This window comes from Eretmochelys imbricata, chromosome 9, assembly GCF_965152235.1.
Source record: "Eretmochelys imbricata isolate rEreImb1 chromosome 9, rEreImb1.hap1, whole genome shotgun sequence".
Classification (NCBI taxonomy): Eukaryota; Metazoa; Chordata; order Testudines; family Cheloniidae; genus Eretmochelys; species Eretmochelys imbricata.
The window spans coordinates 83,219,808-83,247,475 of NC_135580.1; the positions used below are offsets into that span (position 1 = coordinate 83,219,808).

Consider the following 27,668-nt stretch of genomic DNA (forward strand, 5'->3'; position numbering starts at 1 on the left):
ATGGGATATACTTAATGATCCCTGTTTTAGGTCAAATGCACTATAGTGTAGTCTGTATGAAGGTTTGTGGTGGTTTTTATCCAGCCATTGCTTGAATCTAGGCCCCACAGGAAGTGCCACCTTTCCTGTTGCAGATAAATACGGAAGCTTCTCAGCAAGTGAGCAGAAATTAACTGTCAGGGTTGCACTCTTTAGTGGAGGCATGGGGAGAATGGAGAAAAAATGACCACTCTTTGCAGTTCTCCCAAATCACTTTTCATTAAAATACTTAGGATCATGAAGGATTTGTTGCCTCATTGGCACTAAACTGTGAGGGCTTCTCAAATCTTTGATTTGCTTTTTCAGTAAGTTTCCAAAAGAAGGCACAGGAAACAGCTCAGTGCTTAGAGTAACAATTTGAAAAGGACTCTAAATGTCAGGCTATGATTCTGTGGTTTACAGTGACTAAGATATCTGAACAATTTGTCAATGATTTCTTTTATTCCTGCGTGCTTTGCCCGAATAGGCAGTCCCCATAATTGTCAGGAATTTCCAAATTAGTGCTGCAGAAGAGGGTGGAGTTAGTTATGTTAACACTTGGCAGTGGCCCTGGTTGTTGCATCCTGTATTGTGTGGTTGGTTGTTTTTTTTTCTTCCTCTTTGGCTTCCTACTCAGCAGATTCTCATCCTGTCTGATATCTGTCAGATCCTTTAAAAAACAGAATTTATTCTAATTTATATCAGAGCTAGAAACTATGTGCCGCTGAACTTAAAAATTTGACTTGCAATCAGGATGAAGGGATTCTTTTCTCAGCTCTGTTACTGACTCACTGACTTGAGCAAGTCAGCTAACTTTCTGAGCCTGTATATTCCTCTTCTAAAACCTGGGAATAAAACTACTTGCCTACTTCATCGGAATGTTCTGAGTCTTAATTAATATTCTGTATTCTAAGAACTTGGTGGCAGGGTGAAAGGGTTATATAAAATAACTATTAATACTGAGAAAGCAGCCTCCTTGGAGTTCTCCAAACTCATTGTGGAGGCTGCTAGAGTAGGAGAAAGGGACGCTCACAGAGTATTTTCCTGCATTGTTAATAGTAGATTAAATGTTTCTTTAAATAAAAGTTTAAAATAAGGTGCAACTGAAATTAAAATTAGATGAAAGTTGGTTTATTTCTGGGCAATAGTAGGGGTATGATCACGGATACTTAAAGGAACTCAAAGCAAATATGTCTACACTACCCAGTATATGTCTGTGTGTATCATATAATGTTTGCCCTTAACTTCTTATCTGTGATTTCAAAATTATTTCAGGTGGTGTTTATCATCCATATTTTTTTTCACTTCAGAAATAATGAGGGTTTCATTGTCCTCCCTCTGCCAGAGGGCCTTGGTAAGATCTTGAGGGAGGAGCTGAGTAGCCGCTTGAAGCAGTGATGTGAACTGTGGCTTTCCCTCCTCCTGATGCTCACCTACAACTGAGCCAGCGGTACCTCTGCACTGCTATGTATGAGACGCAGGCCTGACTAAAGCCCTGCACTTATGTTTCTCAACATGCAGTAGGCCAGGGGCATGTATATAACAAGATAAGTAACCCAAGGAGAAAAAAACAGAACTCCATCTTTCTGTATGTTTATCTTAGGTATTTAAAAGGCCCTCATCTCATTGGTAGTTAAGGACTATGCTTTTATTTAATGTGCATTTAAAATAAAATGTTACTACTTAATGTATCTGGGAGAAATCGGATCACATCCTGCTGCTGTTGCCTCCATATCGTACCTCATTGATTTCAGTGGGGACTCCTGCTTAGCAGTCGGGGTAAGGGAAGACCAATTGACTCATAAGGGCAAGTTTTGAAATGAGTTCAGCTCCCACAGAGAACCAGTGGGAGCTGCTGGGTGCAGAACACTTGAAATTCTGTCCCCTTCATTGAGGTGTCTGAATGGGAGCTGAGCTCTTTGGAAACCTGGCTCATAGTTTGCAGTAAAATGTGTCTTGTGTAGGCTGTAGGTGCAAATTAGTAAATGCTTGTTAAACTCCCAATCAAAGAACTTCTCTGTTTTCCTGTGGCCATAGCAGTCTCATTAAGAAGATAATTTACTTAATGTAGTTAAGGAAATGGCTGGTGCTAATGCCAACAATCCAGGCCAATGAATCTTCTTCCTCACTGTTGGCTCAGGCTGATCAAGAGGACAGCTATTTTGGTGGCTGCCTCTGGGATCATGGGAAAAATTGCTGGCTTTTTTGAGACGTTGAATTTAAAGAAGAATGGGCTGGCTGCGGAATAGCTGGCATATGCCAGTTAGTCTAGTTTTTTCCTTTGCTTGAATGAGTGTCTAAGGCCTGGTCTACACTGGGGGAGGGGGATCGATCTAAGATACGTCGACTTCAGCTACGCTATTCTTGTAGCTGAAGTTGCGTATCTTAGATCGACTTAGAATCACTTCACGTCCTCGTGGCGCGGGATCGACAGCCGCCGCTCCCCCATCGACTCTGCTTCCGCCTCTCGCCCTGGTGGAATTCTGGAGTCGACGGCAGAGCGATCGGGGATCGATTTATTGCGTCTACACTAGATACGATAAATAGATCCCTGACAGATCGATCACTACCTGCCGATCCGGCGGGTAGTGTAGACGTGGCCTAAGAGGCTGCTGAGGGAATTGTTAACCATTGCTATGCTGTATAGGGTTATCATTATTTTTCTAGCACGTCAGGAATGCACAGTGTAGGTCAGACTGGGAGACAATTTGGTGTAGAAATTGGAGCAGGCGCCTGGACTCCTGGGTTCTGCTGTTAGCTGTAACACTGACTTTGTGTGACCTTGGGCCAAGTACTTAAATTTCCCCTATCGCATCTATTTCTCATCTGAGCAAAGTAGGGTGTAATACTTGCCCATCTCATAGAAGTGTTGTGGGCCTGAGTGGTTTAAAGTTCTTTGAGTTAAAAGGTGTTATTGAAGTGCAAGTATTTTACCATTAGCATGAGTTGGCTTCATGTATGCCGCATATGTAGGGGCAACATTTTTATATAAAGTTCGGTAATATATTTCTAGTCAGTTTCCTTCTCCCTTCTACTTTAGGCCTCATTACTAAGTGCCACAGTTTCACAGTAACAACTGAGTGATTACAGTGTCATACCAAATCCATTTCTAGGGCAATATTTAGCCTTTTCCTCCTCAGTGAAAAACCCTGATTGTTTATATAACTAAAACATAGTTTACATGAATTCTACATACCAGAACTAAAATACATGCTGGCTGTAAAATATCTTGCAGTCCCAACTGGTTAACTGTGTACTATGGACTTAATACTCCTGGCAACTAAAGGAGACTTTTCTTCAGCCCCCATTGTAGGAGTCAGTAGTTTTGGAGAATGGATTGCCATTCTGTCCTCAATTGCATTGCAAAGGTTTGAGTGGTTTTGGTGTACAGTATGCAGGAAGATGCTAGGGGTCTAGGATGTGTTCCAATATAGGCCTTGTCTGGACTAGGATTTAAAATTGCATTATTAGCATGTGTTGGGTTACATGCTAACTAACAGGTTTTAAGAGTCTACTGTGGGCAAGACACTATAGGTAGCATATACTAATCTGGCTAAGTTAATGTTAACAGAGTTGCAGAATCTGCAGAACTGGCCATAGTGACCAGACCCATTGACTCTGCGTACCAGGCTTTCAGTATGGCAACAGGAATTTGTCACAGGTGCCTACTGCAGCCACAGCTGGTGATAATGGAGGAAAGGATCATCAGCACTGCTTTTAGAAAAGATGATTTTAAACTCAATTTCTCCTTAAGCCAGTCGACTCTTAACATTCTCTTGGTGGAGGGCCAAACTTCAACCAAGCTGCCACATTTCCTCCCAAAATGCAACTTTATCGGAGTATAACTTTCATTCTCTTGGTTCCACCACAGAACAGAGCCTGAGCGGTCCAGATACAACAGTCCCAAAGTAAAGCAATTGCCACTAAAAGTACAGATTAGTAGATAACACACGTGCAACTCACAATGTAAAGGAAAACAACCTCCTCCCAAATTTATAAAGCACATTGGGAAAAACCCTGGAAACAAATTTTGAAGGAAATATTCTTTACAAAGGAAGCTTCTAGAAGACATAAGACGTTACAGCCATACAATGTGAACATAAACCAGCTACCAGAGCTAAGATAGCACAGGTTTTCCTGGTTTATCTACAGTGTAGGGGAATAATGTGATATTTCTGGTTACACTCTGAGGTTTATCTGTGGGCAGATGTTGAAATGTTGACTTCTTAATGGTGTCTACTGTATCTTATATGCTGTATCCAAGATGTCATTCATAACAATCATTTTTAAAGGAAATACTTTATTTACAAACCTTGTTCATGCATGTGTGTATGGCAATGGGAGGAGAGAAAGGTGCTTTTACATTTTTTCCCCCTAAGTAGTGTGTGCATGTCTTTAATGACCTGTCGTTCTGTAATGATGCAGAAATGGCTTTTTTGCTGCTGCATTTCCAACTCTGTTTCTGCCTGTTAGTAATTTTCCAGAGGTGGCTTTGAGGCTTTAACCCAAACAAATGGAGAGACAATATTATGACCTTCCCATGCAGCAAACCCTACTCCCTAGTAAGAGGATAGTATTACCAAATTGCTTCAGCATGAGCTCTTGCTGAGGCCAGTGGCATCTTACTGGAACTGAATTCAGTCAAACTGAGGGTTCACAGGAATCTTACAGGAATATAGTCCAACAGCAGAGAGAGAGTTACATACGTTATATATGGGTTAAATGTGCTTGCGCTCTTTTCTTAGTATGTTTCGGAAATAGTGAGCAAATTCATGTGGGGAAATACATTTTCAGCTGCATCTGAACTGATTCAGCTTTAGGATCAATCCATTATAGAATCAAAACACACTGGAAAGATTTTAAAAAATATGTTGAAGATCTCAGAAACGGCGGGTTGGAGGCAGATGCTGACATAGTGCTATCCAAAACAAAGAGGATAATGGCTGGGAGGGTTTCTGAATCATTGCTGGTTACGCAGGATGTCCTCTCCCAAAAATCCTCACTGAGTAACTCATCTGGAGCTATACATCTCTTTGAAGGGGAGGAATTTCCCCCCTTTTCTCCTGTCATTGCTTTCTGGGCTGAATTTGCTCCATGGAGGCTACTCCAGCCTGAAGGATGCAGCAGCCTCTGTGCTCCCTTTGCAGCTAAGGACCTGTATAGGGAAGGGTCTTCTGCCCTGACTGCCTTTGTTCCCTGCACCTGAAGCCCCCGGCAGAGCTGGGCTCCTCACTGGATGGGTGTGACCTCCGCTGTCTTTCCGCACCCTGCTGCCTTGCCCCACAGAATGGCACTAGTTTAACTACAAGGATTCTGGAGCCCTTGAGGATATTGCAGTATTTGTCTCTAAAGCGCTTAATAAAATGGATGAACTGTTTTTGTTCGGCTCTTGGAGTTTTACCAATCAGTCTCTTTCAGTGAGCAATTCTAATAATATTCAGCTGCCTATCTCTAGATGGGAACACATTGTTCTTTGCTATAACTGATTTTTGGACCAGTAGTTCTGCACGTCTGATCAAATGCTCTCTGTGGCAAAGAATACCTCAGGTAGCCTGGTGGCTGGAATTGCTAAGGAATTCTCTGCATTGTTCTGGGAAGTGGGTGTTTTAAGTATTTTCCCATGTGAAGAGCTAGTTCCTGCTCTCCACAGCTCATGAATGTATTTGTTTAATTATTTCATTCCTGTGTATTTAGAGAGATGGATTTATTTCTGTTTGCTGGGAGTCTTGCAGTTCATGGATTTCAATGTGCTGTCTTTTTTAAGCAATAAAATCATTCTGACTAACTTGGAAACAAAGAACTGCTCAGGTCAGCCAGAACTCTCTTGAACAATGTAGCCTTAGAATCCCTAGCCTGCCTTGCTGCTCTTTATTGCACTGAAACCTAACAGAAATGTCTTGACTGCAGAAACAGTCTTCACAGTAAAAGAAGAATGAAAAAACTACTTGATCAGGAGACCAAGGAATCTTTTTGGGGCACTCCCCTGGCTGATTTTAATTTTGTGCAATTTATTCCCATTACCCATTATGTCGTGCTTAGACATCTGTGTAAAACTGTGTGGCAGGACTTCAGGAGGAATGTTTTAGAAGGGAGAGTGTTGTTTTGGAATTCTTCCTGGAAAAATGATAGCATCTATTTTAAACGGTTAAATTTGACATCGTTGCAACAGTTAAAATGTCTGACAGAATTAAAACGACACCCTAGGTATCTGGAAATGAACTTTGCAAAGTAGCCAGGCAGTGAAGTTAAAAGGATTTGTATGTATGTATCTAGCCCCGTGCTGTTAGAATTGCACCAGGTACTGTAGAAAAATTTCTGTCTCCCAGCATGGTTGTGCTGGGATGCTGTGCAATAGCTGGCAGCCTCGCAGCCCTGAGTGGGCATAGTTGAAGTCTTTTGGGATCTTTTAATTTTAAAAGGTGCTATATTAATGGAAGACTATTAATATGATAGAGTACTCTGTAACTTCACAGCACCCCCTCCAAAAGATGAGATACTATTGGTAATGTGAACATTAATTTATTACCCGATTACATTGAAAAATCTGTATCATTGAAAAATCTGACATTTTGTTATGTTTGCGTGTTTTAAAAAAATCGTTCTCAATCTATTTTCTACAAATAAATCACAGTGAAGCACACAGGATTTAAACTTAATTTGATACAAGGCTAAGAGAAAAGATGAACAAACGGATTTACGTTGGATAAATTCATATCATAATGCAAAGAAATAGAGTGAAGCTAGCAACCAAAGCATCCAAATTGGTTAGAATTTGCATCTGGGAGTTATAGTTCAGTGGTTGTGGGGAAAATGTTAAGAAATAGTCTAGAAGCCAGGAGTTTTTGGAGAAGAAATTGAATCATCAGGTTGTTAGTGATGGGAAAGGGCACATTGAATGTACAGTGCTTCTCTGCAGGCTCTTCTTGACTCGTGCATGTTAGTGATCCAAAGTTGCAGCTGCTTAAAAAGAGTTTCCAGATCTTGCTGGAAGGGAAGGAACGGGAGGCAGATACTGCTCTCTACATCTTCATAAACGAGCAAGAGAGAGCTGTTAAGTGGAGCACCTGTTGACTGAGAAGCCAGTTACAGAAGGACTCGAGCATCCACTGCTGCCGTCTCTCCAACTGGCAGATGTTGTTATGGCCATCAGCGTGGAGCAGCCAGTTTTGTTTTCTTATTGGGGGGAACCATGACAGTTAACAAAGAACAAGCCTCAGCTTGGTGCTTTCTTTTTTTCTCTTTTGCCTGCAGCATTTTGGCAATGTTCAAGAAACGCTGTTTCCAATTCCAGTCTTAGGAAAACATACTCATATTCTTGATTTATGTTAATAAATTCCCTCTGTGCTTGGCTGCAATATTCCTGGGCCTTTTTATATTGAGGACAAATCCATCCAGAAGATAAAATAGAACTAAACTTCTGCAATAAGACTTCAGCGGATGAATCCAGGTTCACAGTTTATTGCTCCAAGCTGATAGTCATAGTAGCGAAGAAGTCAGAGATGGGAAAAATACCACTTCATTGTATAACTTTGAATATAGAATATACTGTGTGTTGATTGAGTACAATAATTGCAAGAGGTAACATGGTATCTCGTGCATAAGGTAGTGGAGATACTTTAGAGAAGTCAAATTTTCAAAGGCATCTAAGGTGTGATTGTAGCACAGGCAGGGATACTCATGCTAGCTTTAATCTAGCTAGCATGGGTAACAAATAGCTGTGTAGACATAGTAGCATGGGATAGCAGCCAGAGTACAAGCCCACCAGGAACCCTGGGTACAGGCACTTTGGAAGACCAGATTAAAATTCAGAACAACCTCAACAAGTTGGAGAATTGGTCTGAATTAAAAATAAAGACAAGTGCAAAGTACTTCGCTTAGGAAGGAAAAATCAAATGCACAGCTACAAAATAGGGAATAACTGGCTAGGTGGAAGTACTGCTGAAAAGGATCTGGGGGCTGTAGTGGATCACAAATTGAATGGGAGTCCACAGTGCGATGCAGTTGCAAAAAAGACTAATAACATTCTGGGGTGTGTTAACAGGAGTGTTGTATGTAAGGCCTGGTCTACCCAGGGGGGTGGGGTGGGGTGGGGAGATCGATCTAAGTTATGCAACTTCAGCTATGTGAATAAAGTAGCCGAAGTCGACGTACTTAGATCTACTTACCCCGGTGTCTTCACTGAGGTAAGTTGACGGCTGACACTCCCCCGTCAACTCCGCCTGGCCTCTCGCCCTGGTGGAGTACTGGAGAGTGCTCGGCGGTCGATTTATCGCATCTAGACTAGATGCGATAAATCGATCCCCGCTGGATTGATTGCTACCTGTCGATCCAGCAGGTAATGTAGACAAGCCTTTAGACACGGGAGGTAATTACCCTGCTCTACTCAGCACTGGTGAGGCCTCAGCTAGAGTACGGTGTTCAATTTTGAGTGCCACTCTTTAGGAAAGATGTGGACAAATTGGAGAGAGTCCAGAGGAGAGCAACAAAAATGACAAAAATTTTTTTAGAAAACTTGACTTATGAGGAAAGATTAAAAAAAAACAGGGTATGTTTAGTCTTGAGAAAAGACAACTGAGGAGGGGACCTGATAACAGTCTTCAGATATGTTAAGGGCTGTTATAAAGAGGACTGTGATCAATTACTCTCCATGTTCACTGAAGGTAGGACAAGAAGTAATGGGCTTAATCTCCAGCAAGGGAGATTTAGGTTAGATAGTAGGAAAGAGATTTTAACTATAAGGGTATTTAAGATCAGGAACAGGGTTCCAAGGAAGGTTTGGGAATCCCCATGATTGGAGATTTTTAAGAAGAGGTTGGACAAACACCCATCAGGGATGGTCTAGGTGTACATGGTCCTACCTCAGCACAAGGGGCTTGCAGTGAAGATGTAGCCAAAGGGATGTTAAAATTTACCCATCTTTTAATTTAGTTGAACAAAGATGAGTTCAAGTGTTTCTGTACTAAAGCCCCTTTTAAACTTATTTTTTTATGTACCTAATGCTGCTTGACATGGAAAGGATAACTCCGGTTTCTTTTAAAGAAAAAGAAATCTGACTTTATGAAAAGCCACTGAACAAGCCATGCCTGTACTTTAGGTTTGGTACATTAGTTAAACATGTGCGGGCAGTGCTAATATGTTGGGCAATCACCTGTGTTACAACATTTCACCTGCAGGTTCGGCTGCTGAGAGCATTTTCAAAGTGAACATTTCAGTTGAATTTCTGTGGCCTAATTCTTTTTTTGGCTGGGCTCTTGGTATTTGTTGACTGTAGGCCAAAAACTTAATCCACACACATTCTCACATTTATTTAATTATAAAACTAGTAAATGTATTTTCTTTTAGCAGGTGATTGGCTGCTTTTTTTTAAAAAAATTGTGCTTTACAAAATTTTGGAAATATAGTAACTCATTGGATAGCACTGGGAGAACCAAGATCCTTGGTTTATTTCATGCATTAGAGAGTTAGAGATCATTGCTAATTTTCCTGCATGAATTACTGTTTTTTTGCATTTTCCCAAGCACTTTATCATGTTGTACCCTGCATTTGTACAGAAAGTGTGACCCCTGTGCAAAAACAAGGACTCAGAACCAGAAACTCCTGGGTTCTGTTCTTGGCTCTGCTGCTAACGCACTGCATATGAGTTTTGGCAGTCACTTAACTGCTCTGAGCCTCCATTAACTCAACTGTAAAACTGGTACAGTAATATCCACCTTACTGGGGAATTAAAAGGGTTAGTTTAATCCTTGTAAAGTACTTAGAGCTATTCATCCAACAATTTCAATCTTCATATCATCATTTTTTTAAATCATTGTTTTCAATAGCAAGAGTTTAATGTAAAATTGCATTAACATGTTCTTGCATCTCCTGATTCAAATACATTTGAAATCTTGAGCAATCGAGAGGTAAAAATACCTACTTACTGTACCTGCCCTGTTTGGGAAATCTTTGGTTGGGTTACTCATTGTTTATCATACCTTTATAATAAAATACCAGTCTCTGGAAAATCCTTTAGGGCAGCAGCACGGCATCATGCTGTGAGATTAGGTGTCTGCTGAGTTTGAGAATAAATGATACCAGACTTGGGACTGGTGGAAAATAAGATGTTGCTGTCTGCAGCTTACCTACTGTACTACTCACACTGGGTTCTTGATAGTCAGTACTTAATTTGTGCCAGGGCTTGCCAGGGCTGAGCCGCAGCACCTCTAGGCTTGTCACATCAGTTACGAAAGTAAAAAAAAATTGCTTGAGCCCCAGCACCTCTTTCATTACAAATTAAGCACCATCTATAGTGGCTTGATGCAGAGGGACTGAGGAGCATATGATGAGAATTTTTTGAGGGATGACATAGGGAAATCAAGAGAGTCTAAATTTTGCAACAGTGTCCCCTGCAAATTGGGCTCTGAGTCTCCCAGGGAGTACTGCCTTCTTCAGCCATTATTGTGTCAGTTACGCTGAGGGAATTCTGTGCCAACAATTAAAAATTCTGCCCACAATATTTTAAAATTCTGCGTATTTATTTGATAAAATAATACAATTTAATCACATCATTTTCAATTATTTGCTGACAAGTATTTTGAAATAAATTACCAAAATAATTGAAAATGGTCTGATTATATTGTGCTATTTTGACAAATAAAATATGCAGAACTTTGCAGAATTTTAAAATTTTTAATTGTTTGGCATAGAATTCCCTCAAGAGTACCAGGGTTCTGTGTGGCACAGTTTGGGTGCGGGGGCAAATCTGTACGCACAGGGACTCGGAGTGGGGTTCTGGGTACAGAGAAGGAAAGGGATGCACGGGTGGGTGGAAGGGTCACTGTACAGCGAGTTGTTCCGCTGTCCGCCCAACCCCTGTGCATCTGGGACCCCCCCTGTCCAAACCCCACCACCGCTGCTCAGCCTCCCCCCCCGCACCCAGATGGTGCAGAGCTTCCTGCAGCCAGGGGAAGTTTCTGGGGGTTGATCTAACCCACCCCTGGTTGTTCTGTGCAGGGAAGGAAGGGCGGGGGGGGGGGGGGGAGGAAACTACTAGGACTAATTCCGAGATCCCCCACCCCCTTTGCGCCAGTGATTTCTCTCTCCCCTGGCTGCCTGAACAAATGCATCTGAGCTGGGGGGGGGGGGGAGGAAGAGAGGTGAGTGAGCACTGGTGCAGCTTCTCTTTTCTTCCCCACAGAAACCATTTTCTGCAAGGAAACAAAGAGAATCTGCAGGGGGTGGTGGTGTAGAGGGGGCATTTTTCTGCTGTGGCGCAGAATTCACCCAAGGGTAGTCAGTGGGTTGTCATCACCTAGGGCCCTGCCCAGCACTTGAAGCCCAAACCTAGCTAACAACAGTGGTTCGTATTTTTCTCCTCTGGCAACCATCTTTATAGCTGTGTTGTAGGCCTCATTTGGACTGCAGTATCCACTGTGTTTAAACCCTTCAAACAGAGTTGGGCCATGGTTCCTTAACATGGATAACACGTGGTTTGGGCCTCTCCATATGAGAAAGGCCAAAGCATATTCTAGCATGGCTCTTGGGTGTGTTTATAGTATGGTCTTTAAATGTGCAGGGGTGGGCAAACTTTTTGGCCCGAGGCCCACATCGGGACTGCGAAACTGTATGGAGGGCGGGTTAGGCAAGGCTGTGCCTCCCCAAACAGCCTGGCCCCCTCCCCCTCCCTTCCCACTTCCCAACCACCCCCCCTCCTCCGCTCCTTGTCCCCTGACCGCCCCCTCCTGGGACCTCCCCACCCCTAACTGCCCTCCAGGGCCCCACCCCCAATCCAACCCCCCCGTCCCCTGACCCCTATCCACACCCCCGACCCCTGACAGGCCCCCCAGGACTCCCACATCTATCCAATCCCTGCCTGCTCCCTGTCCCCTGACCGCCCCCCCCGAACCTTTGCCCCATCCAACCTCCCCCTGTCCCCTAACTGCCCCCCAGGACTCCCTGCCCCTTATCCAATCGCCCCCGCTCCCCACGTGCTTACCATGCCACTCAGAGCTTGCAGCCGTGCTTCCCGGCTGGAGCCAGCCACGCCACCACACTGGAGTGGCGGGCCAGAGCGCTGGCGGCGTGGCGAGCTGAGGCTGTGGGGGTGGGGCCGGGAGCTAGCCTCCCCAGCTGGGAGCTCAGGGGCTGGGCAGGATGGTCCCGCATGCCGGATATAGCCCGCGGGCCGTAGTTTGCCCACCTCTGCCATAGCGTGATTCCCCAAGGTCATCTTTAACATCTCATTACTGTGAACACTACCATACTGGGGGAGTCTGCTGTGATCTGGTAGTACCAGGATCCAGATAACACAGATTGGACTTGCTTGTGTAGATAGCACCAAATTGAGGTTACAAAATCATACAAGTCTGGACTGTGTTTTAATCCTGCTGGGGCCCTAATGTTTCATAAATAGGTCTCCCAGTCTGATAATTTTGATAGGTTAATGTGGTTTGGCTAGCATAAGTCTTCGGGGGCAGTGAAAGAGAAGAATAGAGTGGGACTTCCTAGGTCACTCTGGCCTCTGGAACAATGCCTAGAACCATGCACAGTTGTTGCTAGCACTATTCTGTCTGCAGTGTGGACAGAATACAAGTCCTTAATCTGGTTATAATGTTATTTTGGTGCTCTTCATGGTCTGATGGTTATGGCCTCAGATTGGCGCGCAGGAGTTCTGGTTGTAATTCTTTGTAGAGCTGGTCAAAACCTTTCATGTTTTCAAAACTTTCTCTGCATTTTTTGACAAGCTGTAATTCCTGGCTCTGACACAAACTGCCGGTGTGACTTGGGCAAATCACTTATCCTGTCTGTGCCTCAGATCCCCATCTGTAAAATGGAGATAATCCTTTCCTGCCTCACAGGGAGGTTGTGAGGATATATTCATTAATGCTTGTGAATGTTCAGATACTAAGGCAATGGGGTGGGGAGGGCATATGGGTACCTAGATTGGGCCTAACTGTGACTGGGAATGAGAGAAGAGGAAAGAAGAACGGGGAGCAGGTGGGAACTAAAGTTATTATCATTGTCCTCTCTTGTTTCAGCTGAAAAAGAAGCAGGTTTATGTGGAGAAGGTGGAGAAGATGCAGCAGGCACTGGTTCAACTGCAGGCAGCCTGCGAGAAGCGAGAACAGTTGGAGCACCGGCTCCGAACTCGCCTGGAGAGAGAACTGGAGTCTCTCCGGATGCAGCAGGTAACCTGGATTAGTCCATGTACTGAGCAGTTTTTCATGTCAGTATATTCCTAGTAAGGTTTTCCTGTCTAAACATGCAGCAGAGCATGATCTTTCCCCTCTTTTGTATAGAACTATAGCAAAAATATTCTTTTGCAAAATGTTGCCATTACCTTGCTGGGTTGGTATTGGTTTCACTCAACTGAGTAAACCTTTAAATTCTATCCCAACGTTTTAAAATTAAAAATAATAGCTGATTCCTCATCTGGGAGGCTACAGGCATATATCTCGAAATTGTTTTGGACTTTTAATGACTCCTGCTTTGCATTTTAATTTGTAATTTGTCTTTAATTTTTAAGACACCCCTGACACACACACCCCCATTCCTGTCAAGATTTGTTAGGTGGTCACATCTGTTCACACAGGCTCAAACATTGGCCTGAAGACAGAACGCTCTTTGGAAGGCTTTTGAAGCCTGATAACATAAATGCTGTTGATGGAAATTTGTAACCACTAATATATAATATGCTCTAACAATTTGTATTGAGCCCATTTTTGCAATGGGATGAAAGGAAAACATTTTTTCTGGGGACAGTATGAATTGAATTTGAATTCTGAGTCCTGTTTGACCCCATGTTAACACACGTTAATTAATGTGATTGTAAATTCTGGTGTAAGTAGGATACAGATATTTGTTCCTCGTTGTGTTTAGCCCTAAACTGCAACATAGAGTTAAATGTGACTAGGAACAAATGTTTAAACCCTAGAACAAACATTTGCTCTAGAATTAACAATTGTTTAATTAACACAAGGTAAAACAGGACTAACAATGCAAATGCAGACATGCCATAAGTGAGGGAGAAGAATTACGACAATATGATAGTCTGCAGTTAACTGTTTTTTGGGGACACTGGGGGCTGTCTCAGATTACAGCTAAAAATCCAATTGACTGAAACATATGCCACAATATAATAGACAGTAAATTAAATGGTAAACTACTTCCATTTTTTACTAGAAATGATATGATATTATGTGATTAACTCTAATGATAGGATTAATAAAAAAAAATTTGAACAAAAACATAAGTATATGAAGGAAGAAATAAGTTATATTATTAATGAAACTGTCTTGGAAGAAGACCAGATTTAACACATTCTATAATGGGTTTAGATATAAATGTTGTTTAAAAATTCTTCCTATCTAATACAGAAAATATATCGAATTGACATAATTTGAGAATTATTTGCAGTGTTCAAATTACAAGGTTATTTAAAACCAACAACTTGTAAGTGGACGTAACAAGATTTTTGCTTTAAACCATGGTTCATCTTAAGGAAACAGAAAATGTAAAATAAACTGAACCCTGAGTCACACATATTAGATTGTCTGTCTGTTTGATTCCTTCTCTTATAAATGAGCTTTTCATAACTAACTTTCTGGGCACAAGGTCTTGCACTCCCAGAAAAGTCTCCTTATAATACTTTCCTGTTTAATATTATTCTTTGAGCTTTTAGCATAGAAAATCTCAAACATCTTTTTGTATTTTCCAGTATGCCTCTCTTTGGCTTATTGGCTCCAAATGGAATAAATGTATCTATGTTCCAAACCTCCTCTTAGAGTTTAATTAATTCCCCCCCTCAGTTCCCAAGTATAGCATGTGATCCCACTTTATATGTGACAATGTCTAATCTCAGCCCCTTTTCTAATACCCGGGATTCATTTTGCAAAAATTACAAGGGGTCTCATACATTGTCTTCTCCTAGTTCTAGTTCCCTTGCCTCTAGTGGCTTTTTGTCATTGTGCCAGACACTTTCCATCTTTTCATTATAAACAAAGCTTGCTTTTCTAACTAATTATATTCCTTATTGTAATAAGTGAATGATGTCACATGCTGCATCTTGTGACTGGAGCTGTGTTGGAAATCTCAATACAAGGCAAAAGCATTTTTTTCACCTGGTTATGATGTGGCTGGGTCTTTATCCACATCGCTTGTTCATAACTCAGTGTGGCACAACATTACCAATGATTGTTAAACTCTTTAGCCTGATTCAAATCTTGCTTACTCTGGTGCAACTCCATTTAAGGTAGAGGCATTACTTACTTTAGTGTAAAACTGGAGTGATATTGGAATTGGGACCCCTATTATTTTGGCTGTGTAGATGGGCTTTAGTCACCACATCTGAGTAACAAGATACAGCTTTCCAGAATATAGATATATATACAGAGAGAGAGTAGTGGTGGTAAGTGTGTGGGTATTATCTAATATTTTAATTGGGTCACGGTGTTCATGAACAGAATTATTCATGGGGCAGATTCTCAGCTGGGGTAAATCAACATATCTTCAATGGCTTCAGTGGAGCTCAGCTGATTTGCCCCAGCTGGTGATTTATGAATTTTAAAGCTTGAAGGGACCATTACGATCATCTGGTCTGACCTCCTGCATAACGCAGGCCATAGAATTCTGCCCAACGATTGCTCCATTAAGCTGATAACTAAGCCGGCCTCTTCATCCCCCGTGTGAGAACAGGGTCTTCCAAATCTATTCTGATGCATTTTGTTCTTTTGAAAATCAGCGTCAAGGTACATCTCAGACTGCCAGTGCCTCGGAGTACAACGCCACAGCACTTATGGAACTCCTGCGGGAGAAGGAGGAGAGAATTCTTGCCCTGGAAGCCGACATGACTAAATGGGAACAGAAGTACCTAGAGGAGAGCGTGATGAGACAGTTTGCTTTGGATGCAGCAGCTACGGTGGCTGCTCAGAGGTAAATGAGACTATTCATAGCAGGGTATTTTTCCAGTAGAATGTCATATTTCCTACCAACGAATGTTACCCTGAGTCTCACTTTTCCATGACACCTCCCCTTGCCCTGCACACATCATCAGCTAAAACTCCTGGAATGGAGGTAGAGCTTGGCTGCTTTTGCTGGGATTTCTGCATAGTTGCCAGCATTTAGAAACTTTGAAGGGACTGTTTTCTCAAATGAAAGAACTGTGTTTTTCATACAAGTATTCATCTGAATGGCTCCTGGAAGCTGTTGATTCAAAAATAGATGGTAGAGCAGAAAAAGATTTACAAGAATCTGTCCTTGCTGCCGTCACGTAAGATCTGGGAAGCGTGGTGATTCACATTTGGCCTGAATGCCACATTTGTTCACCAGACTATTTTTGCAAACTACTTTGTGGTATTGTCCACAATATGGCTGTTAACCAAAGACACATACACAGAAATTCCGCTTAAAGCATTTGGCTGCATAAGATGGCATCGTTTGTGGGGGCAGGGAGGGAATGGTGTCTGAAATTTGGTATCCAGCTTAGATTCCAAGACGACTATCCAGAAATACTTGCTGTCAATAGGCTTCAGTTAGCTAGTGAGCAAGTGCTGCTAATGGAGTGCAATTGGGCAGTGCTTACATGTGATTTTATTGCTAACTGGTGCCTGCCTCCTGACAGAGGGCTTTATTTTAGTCCATTTTGTAAACCAGATTCAAGTGCGGATGTTGCAACTTTGGTACTTTTGCCTAGGTTCGTAACTTATTGCAGGATCATAATAAAAATCAGCGAGGAGAGTTGCAGTATTTGCTGCATTAGCATTTAAAGGGTTATCTTCTCTCACTCCAGAAGCAGCCTGTTACCTCAAGGTATTAATGCTTCTTGTGCACTGTTTTCCAGCTTCCCTGAGATTCTCTAAATGGCTTCTTTAATGTGTGTCCAGGGGACATGTTATATTTTCAGTCCACGCTGATAAGTAGGAGTGTGGTCCGTTGGTTGTCACATATGGGGAGAGGACACATTAAGCCAGTTGATGTTGTATTTAAGTAAACAAGCAAGGAAGGTTTCCAGAGTCAGGAAAGCTCCCATCTCCAGACTTTAGTTTCCTGTTTCCTTCCAACTGCTGGTCCTTAAAAGAGACAGATCTAGTACTTCCCTAGCATCTGACAGTCAGAAAGTTAATTCCAAGTTAAGATTGGCCACCATTCCTCCCAAATGTTCCTCATTTCAAGGCGACACCATTTTTAAGCTTCCTGTCTGAATAGTCTCTTTGTGTTCCTTATTTTGGGGTTTTGCCATTCACTGCATCCCCTGTTCGTGCCTTGGCAGAGTGAGAGGTATGCTGGCCGCTCCACTCTTAACCCTGCCAGCCATGGGAAGTAAAATTGGCACATTATAATGATTTGGTAGCTCTCATCCTGTCTCAGGTTGCTGCAGTCTTAATGTTATTTGAATGTGCATTTATGTTATATGGGGCCTTCTAATTGTTAGGACCCACATGGTGGTATAATGGCATAGCATGATGACTGGTATTGAAGTGAACAAGGGTTGTAATATTGCTGTAGTTTTATTAGCCTGCATCACATTGTTTAAAATATGGGATGCTACAGAATAATAACATAAACTCTCTTCTCATCCTACTGTAACATTTGGGCTGAGACTCTCAAAACCACCTAAGGGGTTTGGATGTCCAGTTCCTATTTGGTGTCTGTATCCTCTAACTGATTTCGAAAATCTGAGCCTGAGTGTTTGGTGTGTGGTGTTTTTAACCTAAATGGCAGGCTGGTCTTCCTAGGACATGTTAAAAAGAAATCTATCTGAAATGTAAGGGTATAGCAGCATTAAATGCTTGGTATGTGTTTAGTAGACTATGCAAAGATTGCAATGGGACAGTGGTTCTCAACCTGTGGCCCAGTTAGCACAGAGCTGTGGCCCGTGTGACCTCCTAAGGGCCATACAGGTAGTATTGGTACACACTAATGGTAAACAGGTTGAAAACCACTACAGTGGGGAACCCTAAGTGTGTTGTGTAGAAGTTAAAGTGAAAGAGAGCTGTTTATACTCCATATCCAACCAGTACCCAGAATGTTTGAGCACTAGCCTGTAGGAGAGAGGACTATATATCTAAAATCATCAGACACAAATTCACTATATTCTAGCTTAAAAGAGAATATATGTGTCTAGCCTCTCATCCTGGGGTGCCATTTTCCCTACATCCTTGTCCTGGACTACACACAAACTTGCCTGGGTTTAACTAAATCCGTTTAGAAACACACCTTTAGATGAGCAGGACTGTGTGTAGAGTAGGCCCTTGTTTTTAGTGACTTAAGGCATCTGTATTGTTTCTTTAGTGCTGGGAGATGGGTTTTCCTGGTTTGAGATCCATAGCCAGAAATGGAGACCTTGAACAAGCCTTTACTCAAAGAAGTGGATATCTTTGTTAAATAGTTTTGAGAGATCATTGTGTGCTGTTGGGATGAGGACAGTGCATTCCTATGGTCCTTTATCTGCTATACTGCTCATTCTCAGGGACACAACTGTGATCAGCCACTCGCCTAATGCTAGCTATGACACCTCTTTGGAAGCTCGCATTCAGAAGGAAGAAGAGGAGATCCTGATGGCCAACAGGCGGTGTCTTGACATGGAGGGCAGGTAAAATACAGTTTGTTCTCAGACAGCTTCTTTCGCATTGTAATTTTAAGTTGATGGCTGGGGCAGGCTATTGGGAATCATCGTGTTGGGGTATCGGTAGCCTCACTTATAGCAATGAAAAATGAGAGATACCAGGTTGTGTTCACTTGGTTGAACAAAACAATTGCATTTTCTTTCACTGTTGGTATGGTTTGGATTCATAAGTAAAATGCCCCTCAGACTCTTGATTCTATTTATTTTTTTAATGTTCTGTCCATATTTGTCTGCTCTTGTTCGTCTTCACCACCTTCATACAGACGTGTGCTTCTAACACCACGCTCAGGTAAATTTGGATCATGTCTTAACAGTGCGGTTCCATGGGGGTGTTTGTCTTGGTGTTTGGCACAGTGCAGATTTGCTGAAGAGCATTAATTCCTCCTCTTCCTTATCCCTTCGCTTTCTGGCCATAGCTCTTGGATCTCAAACTGATGCTGCAGTTGTTGTGTCCAGTAGCCTGAGGTGGGGAGCTCAGTGAAAATCTCTCAAGTGTAAAAAGTCTTGTCCATGATCTGGCCCTATGCCACGATGGGCCAGTGAGCACCCATTATTCAAGTTAGTTAGCTCAGTTGCATTCTCTTTAACAAAGAGCTGCACTAATTCACCGAATGCCTAAAAAGCAAGGGATAGTTACGAGAACACAGTGGACTTTGAAGCATCAGCCTGAAGATACTGTTCTTTTTGTTATCCTCTTAGGATAAAGACTCTCCATGCTCAGATCATTGAAAAGGATGCCATGATTAAAGTCCTCCAGCAGCGCTCCCGGAAAGAGACCAGTAAGACGGATCAGCTATCTTCAATGAGACCAGCTAAGTCCCTGATGTCAATTTCTAACGCTGGATCAGGCTTGCTGTCCCACTCTTCAACACTGAGCAGCACTCCCATATTGGAAGAGAAGAGGGAGGACAAAAGCTGGAAGGGCAGTTTAGGTAACGTAATCCTAACAAAAGCATGGTTAGTTATGTTAAGGGAGCGCGGTCTAAAACCACTCGGGGCAGTGCAAGCAATGGAAGGACGATGTCCTGACTGAGGGTGCTAGGTGCGCCACAAACAGATACAAGGATATGGTAACGGGCCTGAAGGGCTCACAGCCTTTATTTGGAGAAAATGTGTTGTAGTTAGTCCAAGTTATTAGTTATTTTTTCTGTAGATGGCTTGGGGCCCAAACCTACTCCCATTGCTGTAAATGGGAATTTTTTGCAATTGACTTCAGGGTGAGCAGGACTACACAGAAGTGGGCCGTGGAGGGGAAGCAGCATTGTCTAGTGGTTGGAGATAGGGCCTAGGAGATGAAACCTATTCCAACATTACCTTTATAGTGCTGAGCGACCTTGGTTTTCCCAACATCTGTGCCTTACTTTCCCCATCTGTAAAATGGGGATAATGCAGTCCTTCGTAAAGCACTTCGAGATTGGCCGTTGAAAGGAGGGGGAGAAGTGCAAAACTGTGAACTGGGCAGAACTAGTGCTGAGATGCTCCTTATATGTAAGTGCTTTAAAATCTTCTTCCCTTTCTGTCCACAAAGGTGTTCTGCTGGGTCCAGAATATCGCTCGGAATCCATTTCTTCAACGCCCTCGCCGGTCCTTCCCTCCACCCCGCTGCTGTCTGCACACTCGAAAACGGGCAGCCGAGACTGCAGCACTCAGACAGACAGGGGAAGTGAACAAAATAAAGCTGCTTCCTCTGCTGTGGCCCTTGTACCCGGGCGACTTCCCACGACCAGCATGCCCTACAATTCAGACAAAACAGGTAACTAGACCCAGCTGGTCCCCAGTGGAGCATTGGTATGAGGTCGGTGTAATTTCTGTTTCAGGGTGCTAGTCATGCAGAGCCTTTTGGGACTGCCAATTCTATGGGTTTAGATGTTGGAAGGGTGATATGAGCTAGGTGATTATCACAGTAAAGGCTGGATCTCAGAGCGCCATTTGGTGAAAGGTTAATGCCAAAGGGACAGATTCTGATCTCCATTATGTTGGTGTAAAGCCAGAGTGACTATACTGAGTTTAACGCACTGCAGATTTGTACATCATTGCATAACTATGAAAGAGAGAAAGTAAGGAAAGAGAGAGAAAATCTGAATTTTTAAATTTCAAGAGCTGCTGTCCGTCTGTTGGCCAGCATCACAAACTGCCTTTATGAATAAGCAGGAAACTCCCTTCTTCCAATAATATCCCCACTGTAGCTGTAGTTGGCAACTGGAGTTATAGCTTGATTCTTTCTGATATGTTTCCTCCTCTTGATATAGATGGGCCAGTTTTCCACTCCAGCACTTTGGAAAGAAAACCGCCTGTTCACAGCTTGGGGCAGGACCTCACTGATGCAGAAATGGTGGAATACCTCATCTGAAAGGCTGAACTTGTATCAAAGCTGGGACACAATAGCAAGAATTTTTTTAAAAAAGACACTTTTATTAGAAAAAATAGAATACCTGAGTAATAAAGGAACACTCAGCTCTTTGCTCTTGTATATTATGTCTCCAAAATGTGGACAGGTTAATTTATAATTTGTTCTAAATTATAAAATACTTGTTCTTTGAAAGTCGTTCCCTCCCCTCTCTTCCTCCCCAAGCTTGTTTTTAAATACTGGATCTGGTAATGTCTGGATAAAACCAAGGTCTTAAATGCACTAAATTCTATTTTTAATTTCAGTATTTTTAAAACCTTGTATTTTTTTTTAAAAAAAATAGTACTTACTTTCACAGCAGTTGGTTAATTTCATTTGAACACTGCCAAGATGGGCGTAATGACTCTGCAAATTTATTGAGCACCACAGGTCACACAATGACCACGTAACTCACAACCAATTGGTGTGCTTTGTTCTGAATGTCACTGAAGGCTCCAGAGTACAGGTATTCTGAGTAGCTTTGTAAAACTCATAAGAGATGATCAAGGGAGCTTTTTTCTCTATTGCCCTCAGTAGTACGAAGTCAACATGGATATCCCATATTCCATGGCTGGAAGGATTTCAGTTTTCACAATGTGCTCATGCACTTTTTGGGATTTTTTTTGTACTCTATCTCAGTCGCATTATTTTTAATAACTCCAGAGATTAATGTCATGTTTGTTGTTTTCAGCAGTATCAGAGGGTCCCCAGTACTTTTATACATATATAATTTTGAGTAATTTATACAGTAGATAAATAATATATTGCATTCAGGTTTTAAGTTAATAAATATGAAGAAACTGTGGGCCTAATCCTGATCTCAATAACATCTGTTTTTCACCTTTGTAACTCCACTGTCTTCAGTGGAATTACTCTGAATTTCCACCAGTGTAGGTGTTGAGCCCTGTAGTATTTGAATATTAGCAACTTGATCTGCTGCATTAGACCTTGATAGAGAATTATTTTTGGTATATTTCCCTCTATTTCAAATCTCTTTCTAGTTTGTATGTCCCTCATTCCATGAAATAACGGATTCTCTTTTCATATAGCAAAGTGTCCAAGTTAGTACCTTATACAAGGCAAAGGGTACAGTTGGTCATTGTCAAAAGTTTCAAGTGGCAAATTCTGTGTGCTTCCAAAATATTTCCCTCTTCTAACTGGAGAGAGCAGCATTTCTGTGTTTTAAAGTATTTAAGGGAATAAGTTTCACAGTTGTTCATCATCAGTTTCACTTTCAGGTTTTAGGAACTAGCCCAAATGCTGCAGTGCATGGGTTGCAAACCCTGCAGGGGGGGGTGTTCAGACACATTTTAAAAAAGGTTTGTTTTGAGGGTTTTTTAAAAAAATTATGAAAACACTTGTATTAATATTAGTTTGTTTTAAAACACTTGGTTTCCTTAAATTTTATTTCTTTACCTGACAGTGCTGCTAAAGCATCTCAGCTGATCCCAAAATTCCACTACAGCATTGTAGTAGCCAAATCTTGCCATGGAGTGAAGTAGCTTCACATTAAAGCACCAAGCCTTATCCTACAATGGGCTCAGTACCCTTCACTCCCACTGAGTCGAGAGCACTAGGCACCTTAGTGCATTAGGCCCTAAATTGCAGTGGGAGTATGGAGGCTGCAGCGCTATCACCTATTGGTACTGTGTCTTCTAGCCTCTGGCTAATCGGCTTTTAAAAGGATTAAAGTAATTGGCCTTAACAGATCAGTGGGAGCAGCCTGGATTTTACAGGGGAGAAGAAAACCCAGAAAGGTGTCCCCCATTAGTAGGCCTCAGATACCTTTCTTGGTTTTCATCCTATCCCAAAGTTAACACTGTAATGCCCAAATATCCGCTCAGAGTGGGATTATATTTTACTTGAAGCATTTGTTCAGCAGAATGGATTATGCTTTACTCTTGAAAGGCAATTCCTCTTGGTCCTGGTGGGTTTGCCACTTGCTAATTTTAATCATTGAGAGCTCTTAGAACCATAAAATTTAGAGATGGCAAAGTATGTTGGTAAGAGATGGCCACAGTGCAAATACCCTAACTTTGCCACTGACCTCTTTCTCTAACAGCCTGAATCCACCCCCCAAAACTGGACACCCACAATGTGTGGGATAATTCAGAGCTGTACTTTAAGAGTTGGCCCAGCTCTACCAGGTAGGTCCTCGTCTTTCCTCTTGGCCTGTACAGAATTGTTCCTTAAAGTTCATTCTGTTATATTTTGTCCAGGCAAGTGTTCTTCCCCTTCCCATGGGGATGCCCTTCACAGCCTCATAGCTCTCACTGTTGAAAATACCTAATGTTCTTTTTTGCTTAATTTCATCCCATGACATCAAGTAATGCCTACCTGGGATGATTCTAAATGATGCTTCTCCTTTCTTTGTTGTCATTGGATGCATTGTGTGACATTATCCATCTTCCTGCCATAGGATTGTTCCCTATTGTACATTTTGTGTGCTGGGTTTAATACAGTGAACAGCTAGGGAGATTGAGAGTATAGCTGTGAGAGGGATTCAGGGTGAGAAGTGGAAGTCTTTTCGTTAGTCTTTCAAAGTCTGGGAAAACTGTACCTTCTTGAGTGCTACTCAGAGGCAGGGAAGAAATGTTCTATCCTGTGCCCATTAGTCCATTCTAACTCAGTTGACCGGCATTGGAACTAAAATTTATGGATCAATTATGCACATATGTCTGATTGGGTAAACTCCAGTTTGCCTGGGTCCATGTGTGTTGATGATTAGGATGGACCAGTCAACACTGGTTGTTTGTCCTCCCCCAACTCATTCCTTATAACAAAATTCCACTGTAATTATTCTAATGAAGAAAAGAAATAGAGGGTTAGGCTTTCTGAATGAAACACAGAACCTGCACAGCAATGGTCTCCTCCTGAAAATGCAGGCTAGAGGTCTCCAGTAATGAAAAACTTCAGTATTACATGGTGCCTTTGGCAGTTCTGTGCAAATGTGAATGAGTTTGGAAGGAAACATTGCCCACAATTTCATATTGCTTTAGTTAAGTTCCCTGTTTTCTAGCACTGATGTCGTGAGTTAAGTTTTTATTACAGTCAGCCATTTAAAAAAGAAAGAAAGGAAAAAAAGGTGGATTATTCTTGTGTGAGCTGGGGATCTGAGGTCCTCTTGCTGGGTTGACAAACTAGGAGCCATCAGGAATATGTGCTTTCCCCTAAGTCTTCCCTGAGTGATCCTGATGTGAATCTAAACAAGCTGCTTTCTTTGTGGGAGTCGTGTGATATAGTTTTCAGTCTTTCTCTGTACAGATTTTTCAGTTTTGTTTTTAAACAGAAGCTACTTAAAGAAGTCAAACTGCACACCTGGTCCTTTTCTTTCTGTAGACTACTTTCTACTGAAGTAAGATTGTAATTCAAAGTAATTGCAATGAGCTTAAATCTCAAACCAAACTTTAGACTAAGAGTTTGTCTTAAACTCGGGTATTAGAAGCAGAGTTGCAGCTTTTATAAGGAAAACCTCATATTCCTCTTTGTAGAGCAGAACAAGCATACATTTTTCATCTCTTTCTCTTTCCCCTTAAATGCTCACAAAGTGTCCAATCCCACAAATGCTTTCCATGGGGAACTCCCTGAGATTTGATGGCCCAGGGGACTGAGTAATAGGAGACAGAACCTTTCATCACTAGATGATTGGTTCAGATATGGCCCCATGTCACTGGTGACTTTAAATGCTCCCATCTAACAGCTGTTTGCTGATTAAATGAGTTAGTGGGTTTTCCTAAGAGCTATCCATGCGGCTGGTTTGCAGGATTCACTCAAAAGTTACCAAGAACACTGCATGCTCCAGGAGTCCATTGCTCAAATTATGTGTTGCAATAGTCTCTCTAGACATCTGTCCAGTGAATCCTATTACTAGCAGCCACCACAGAGACTGTTGTTTATCTGGTCATTACACCGGTGGTCGTGTAACACCGCACATTTAGTATGGACAGACTTTTTTTGGCCTCTGGATTTTAACACCCATTAGGACTGGTGAGCGCCTGCACAGGATTTACTGTAATTCTCCACACTGTGTCAAATGTGCCTAGGGGTTCTCTTTTCGTATATTCATATAGGAACTTTTAAAAAAGCTAGCAGTTTTATGTCTAGAAAGTAAAAGACAGTAAATATAATTGTACTACTGTATTTATGAAGAAAATACTTCTTTTCCTCCCCCCAAAAGATCTTACTCTAGGGTGGTTTTAGTTTATGATTTCTAGTAATGTTTCTTAGGCTTTCAGGAAAGCATTGAAACCTGTCTTGTTTGCACTGTTGTGTAAATGTAAAACAAGTACTGAGCTAAGGAGTTTAGATTAAAATAACAGGCCCTTCCCTCTCCTAACTCAAGCAGAGCCTTTGGGGGTTTTGTTTTAGTTCTCAAATGTTTAAATAATTTTTCATTCACCTCCGCTTTCTGGCTGGGACCAGAAGCAGAAGTGTTGAAATAAATCTCGGGTGACTTGTCCTTTGGGATTCCACTCAATATCCACAGGTCAACTTGATGCTGATCAGAACCTTTAGAGGTTTGCCTCTCCATAGACTCAATGGTAAAACTCCCATTGACTTCAGTGGTTCTGAGAGATATTCTCCAGGATTCTAGTCCTCTAGTTCTCCATTTATAGAATAGTAATTGTTAGATGGGTTACATTTTATGCTGTCTTGGTTTTCCTTTCCCTGGAGTTGTGACCTACAGGGAAGAGCCAGAAGAAACTGACCAATGTGCTGCTTATCTTTTAGGGTCCAAAATATCAAACCATGAATGGAAACATGATAAGTTTGCTATTTAACAACCGTAGAAAATGTATCAAGAGAATGGTCTTTTTTTCTATATAAATCTATATTAAAATAAATTGTGTGGATTATTTTTTTCCTTTTTGTTTAAATTGTCAAGTTGATTTCATAATTGGAGAATGAGCTCTTTTGTAACTCACTTGTTGAAATAGCCCTAAAATCTTTGAAGAATGTGGCAGCTTTAATTCTTTTTTAAAAAGTGTAAATATGCACTAAATCTTTTGTAAATGTCTGTATTATCATGTCTGTAGTTAGCCATAAAAATATCTTCAATGTGTTTTAAAATGTGGATCCTGTGTTTTGAAATTTATTTTTATCATAAGTTTGCTTTTTTTGTTTGTTTGTTTTTAATTACCACAGACATTTTCTGTGTATGCCAAAAAGGGGTATTAACACTCAATCCAGTTCACTTTGGGACCTGATCTGATCTCACTTACGCAGGTGTAGATCGGAGTAAATGGAGTTTGCACCAGTGTGAGAGGAGAATCCAGTTCTCTGGCTCACATTTTCAAAAATGTGGTTGAAACGTGGGGAAACTTCTATTTTTTTGAATTTTGGGGGGGGAGGGGGGAAGGTGTCCCTTTTTTAGCTGAAAAACTTTTTGGTCAAAAAAGCAAAATGTGAATTTTCCCAACCAATTATATAGCAGGTCAGAAAAACAGGATCAAATTTTTTCTGAAAAATGTTTGGCAAAAAATTAATCCCATTTCTTTCCTCCCCTCCCCCGGGTTGAAAAATTTAAATTTGGAACATTTTGACTAGCACTGGCAATTTAGGGTTCTTCAATTTTTGGTTACCCAATTTGAGAAGGGCCCACTGTTTGAAAATCTGGCCATTTTTGCTTGCCTGAAATTGGGTACCCAAAATCACAAGTTACTTTTGAAAAGCTTGCCCTTTGTCTTTAAGCTGCTGATGTAAAGTTTGTTCATTTACTTCTGGTATGAGTTGAATACTTCCATTTCTTTTCTTTTTTTTCACCCTTATCTTGCATTGTAAGGGAAAGAATGCTGATCATCTGGAGGTGAGTAGGTCTCAGCAGGCTTGTCGGAGTTGATGTGTTTTCATTGTTAATCTTTAGAAGAGGAGCTTGATATTTCTAATCTTCATGAGCTGCCAATAGTTTCTTAAATAATACTGAGTCAGCAAATCTGGGAGCCAGAGGTTAAATTAAAACAATTGGTCACAGCACTACAGAAATTTTAATGGAGGGTGGGTGTGTCTCTGTCTGTCTCCCTTGCTTGCGAGCTCATTTGTCTTGTTGTTTAGCTGTGTAATCCATGGACAACAGCAGTGGATTTCTGCACAGTTGGCTTTTCTGCAGTGCAACTGTAGTGCATTTGCAAGTTGCCTTTTAAACACCATTTAAACATGGTGCAAAACCCAGTTCATAACATAGTTTGGCCATTCATTGTGAATGTAGCCAAAGTTCATTAAAGTTCAGGAGCCTTACCCAGCACCCACTGACGACAGTGTAGAAAGACTCCTATTGACTACAATGAGTGTTGGATCAGGGCCGTTGCAGTGATAAGTCTGGTTCTCTCTTGTCCTTGCACTTGTTTGACAGACCTGTTTTAGCACATCCATACGTGGCAAGCCTTACAATACAGCTGTCCCAGTGTGTTCTGTCCTTCCGGGTTGCACAGTTCCCAGTATTATTGCTTAGAAAAACGCTTTTGGGGCAAGTGTTCGGTGTGAGTTTTCTCTCTCCTTGCTCTTTGAGTCTTGATGTGCCAAATGTTTGGGTTTAAATTAAAAACAAATTCTAATTTAATTTGGTACTCCGTTTTTAAATGGCTGGATCTTTACATGGAAAAATAGATCCATGTCATTGCAGACTGAAACTGGAAAAGTGTAGGGTTCTGTTGTTTCCTTGGCATG

The 27,668-nt window shown here is 41.7% G+C and overlaps 1 protein-coding gene across 2 annotated transcripts in view; it reads left to right on the plus strand.

The window, feature by feature from the left end:
* Window positions 1–26,199, plus strand: part of AMOT (angiomotin) — an 84,348-nt gene extending 58,149 nt beyond the window's left edge. For both annotated transcript variants that reach the window (XM_077826420.1, XM_077826421.1), the window contains exons 9-14: window positions 13,035–13,184; window positions 15,737–15,927; window positions 18,464–18,586; window positions 19,319–19,551; window positions 20,148–20,372; window positions 20,869–26,199. In XM_077826420.1, the coding sequence (XP_077682546.1) occupies window positions 13,035–13,184; window positions 15,737–15,927; window positions 18,464–18,586; window positions 19,319–19,551; window positions 20,148–20,372; window positions 20,869–20,969 (1,023 nt within the window). In that variant the 3' untranslated portion in view covers window positions 20,970–26,199. The remainder of the gene's footprint in view (window positions 1–13,034; window positions 13,185–15,736; window positions 15,928–18,463; window positions 18,587–19,318; window positions 19,552–20,147; window positions 20,373–20,868) is intronic.
* The last annotated feature ends 1,469 nt before the right edge of the window (window positions 26,200–27,668 follow it).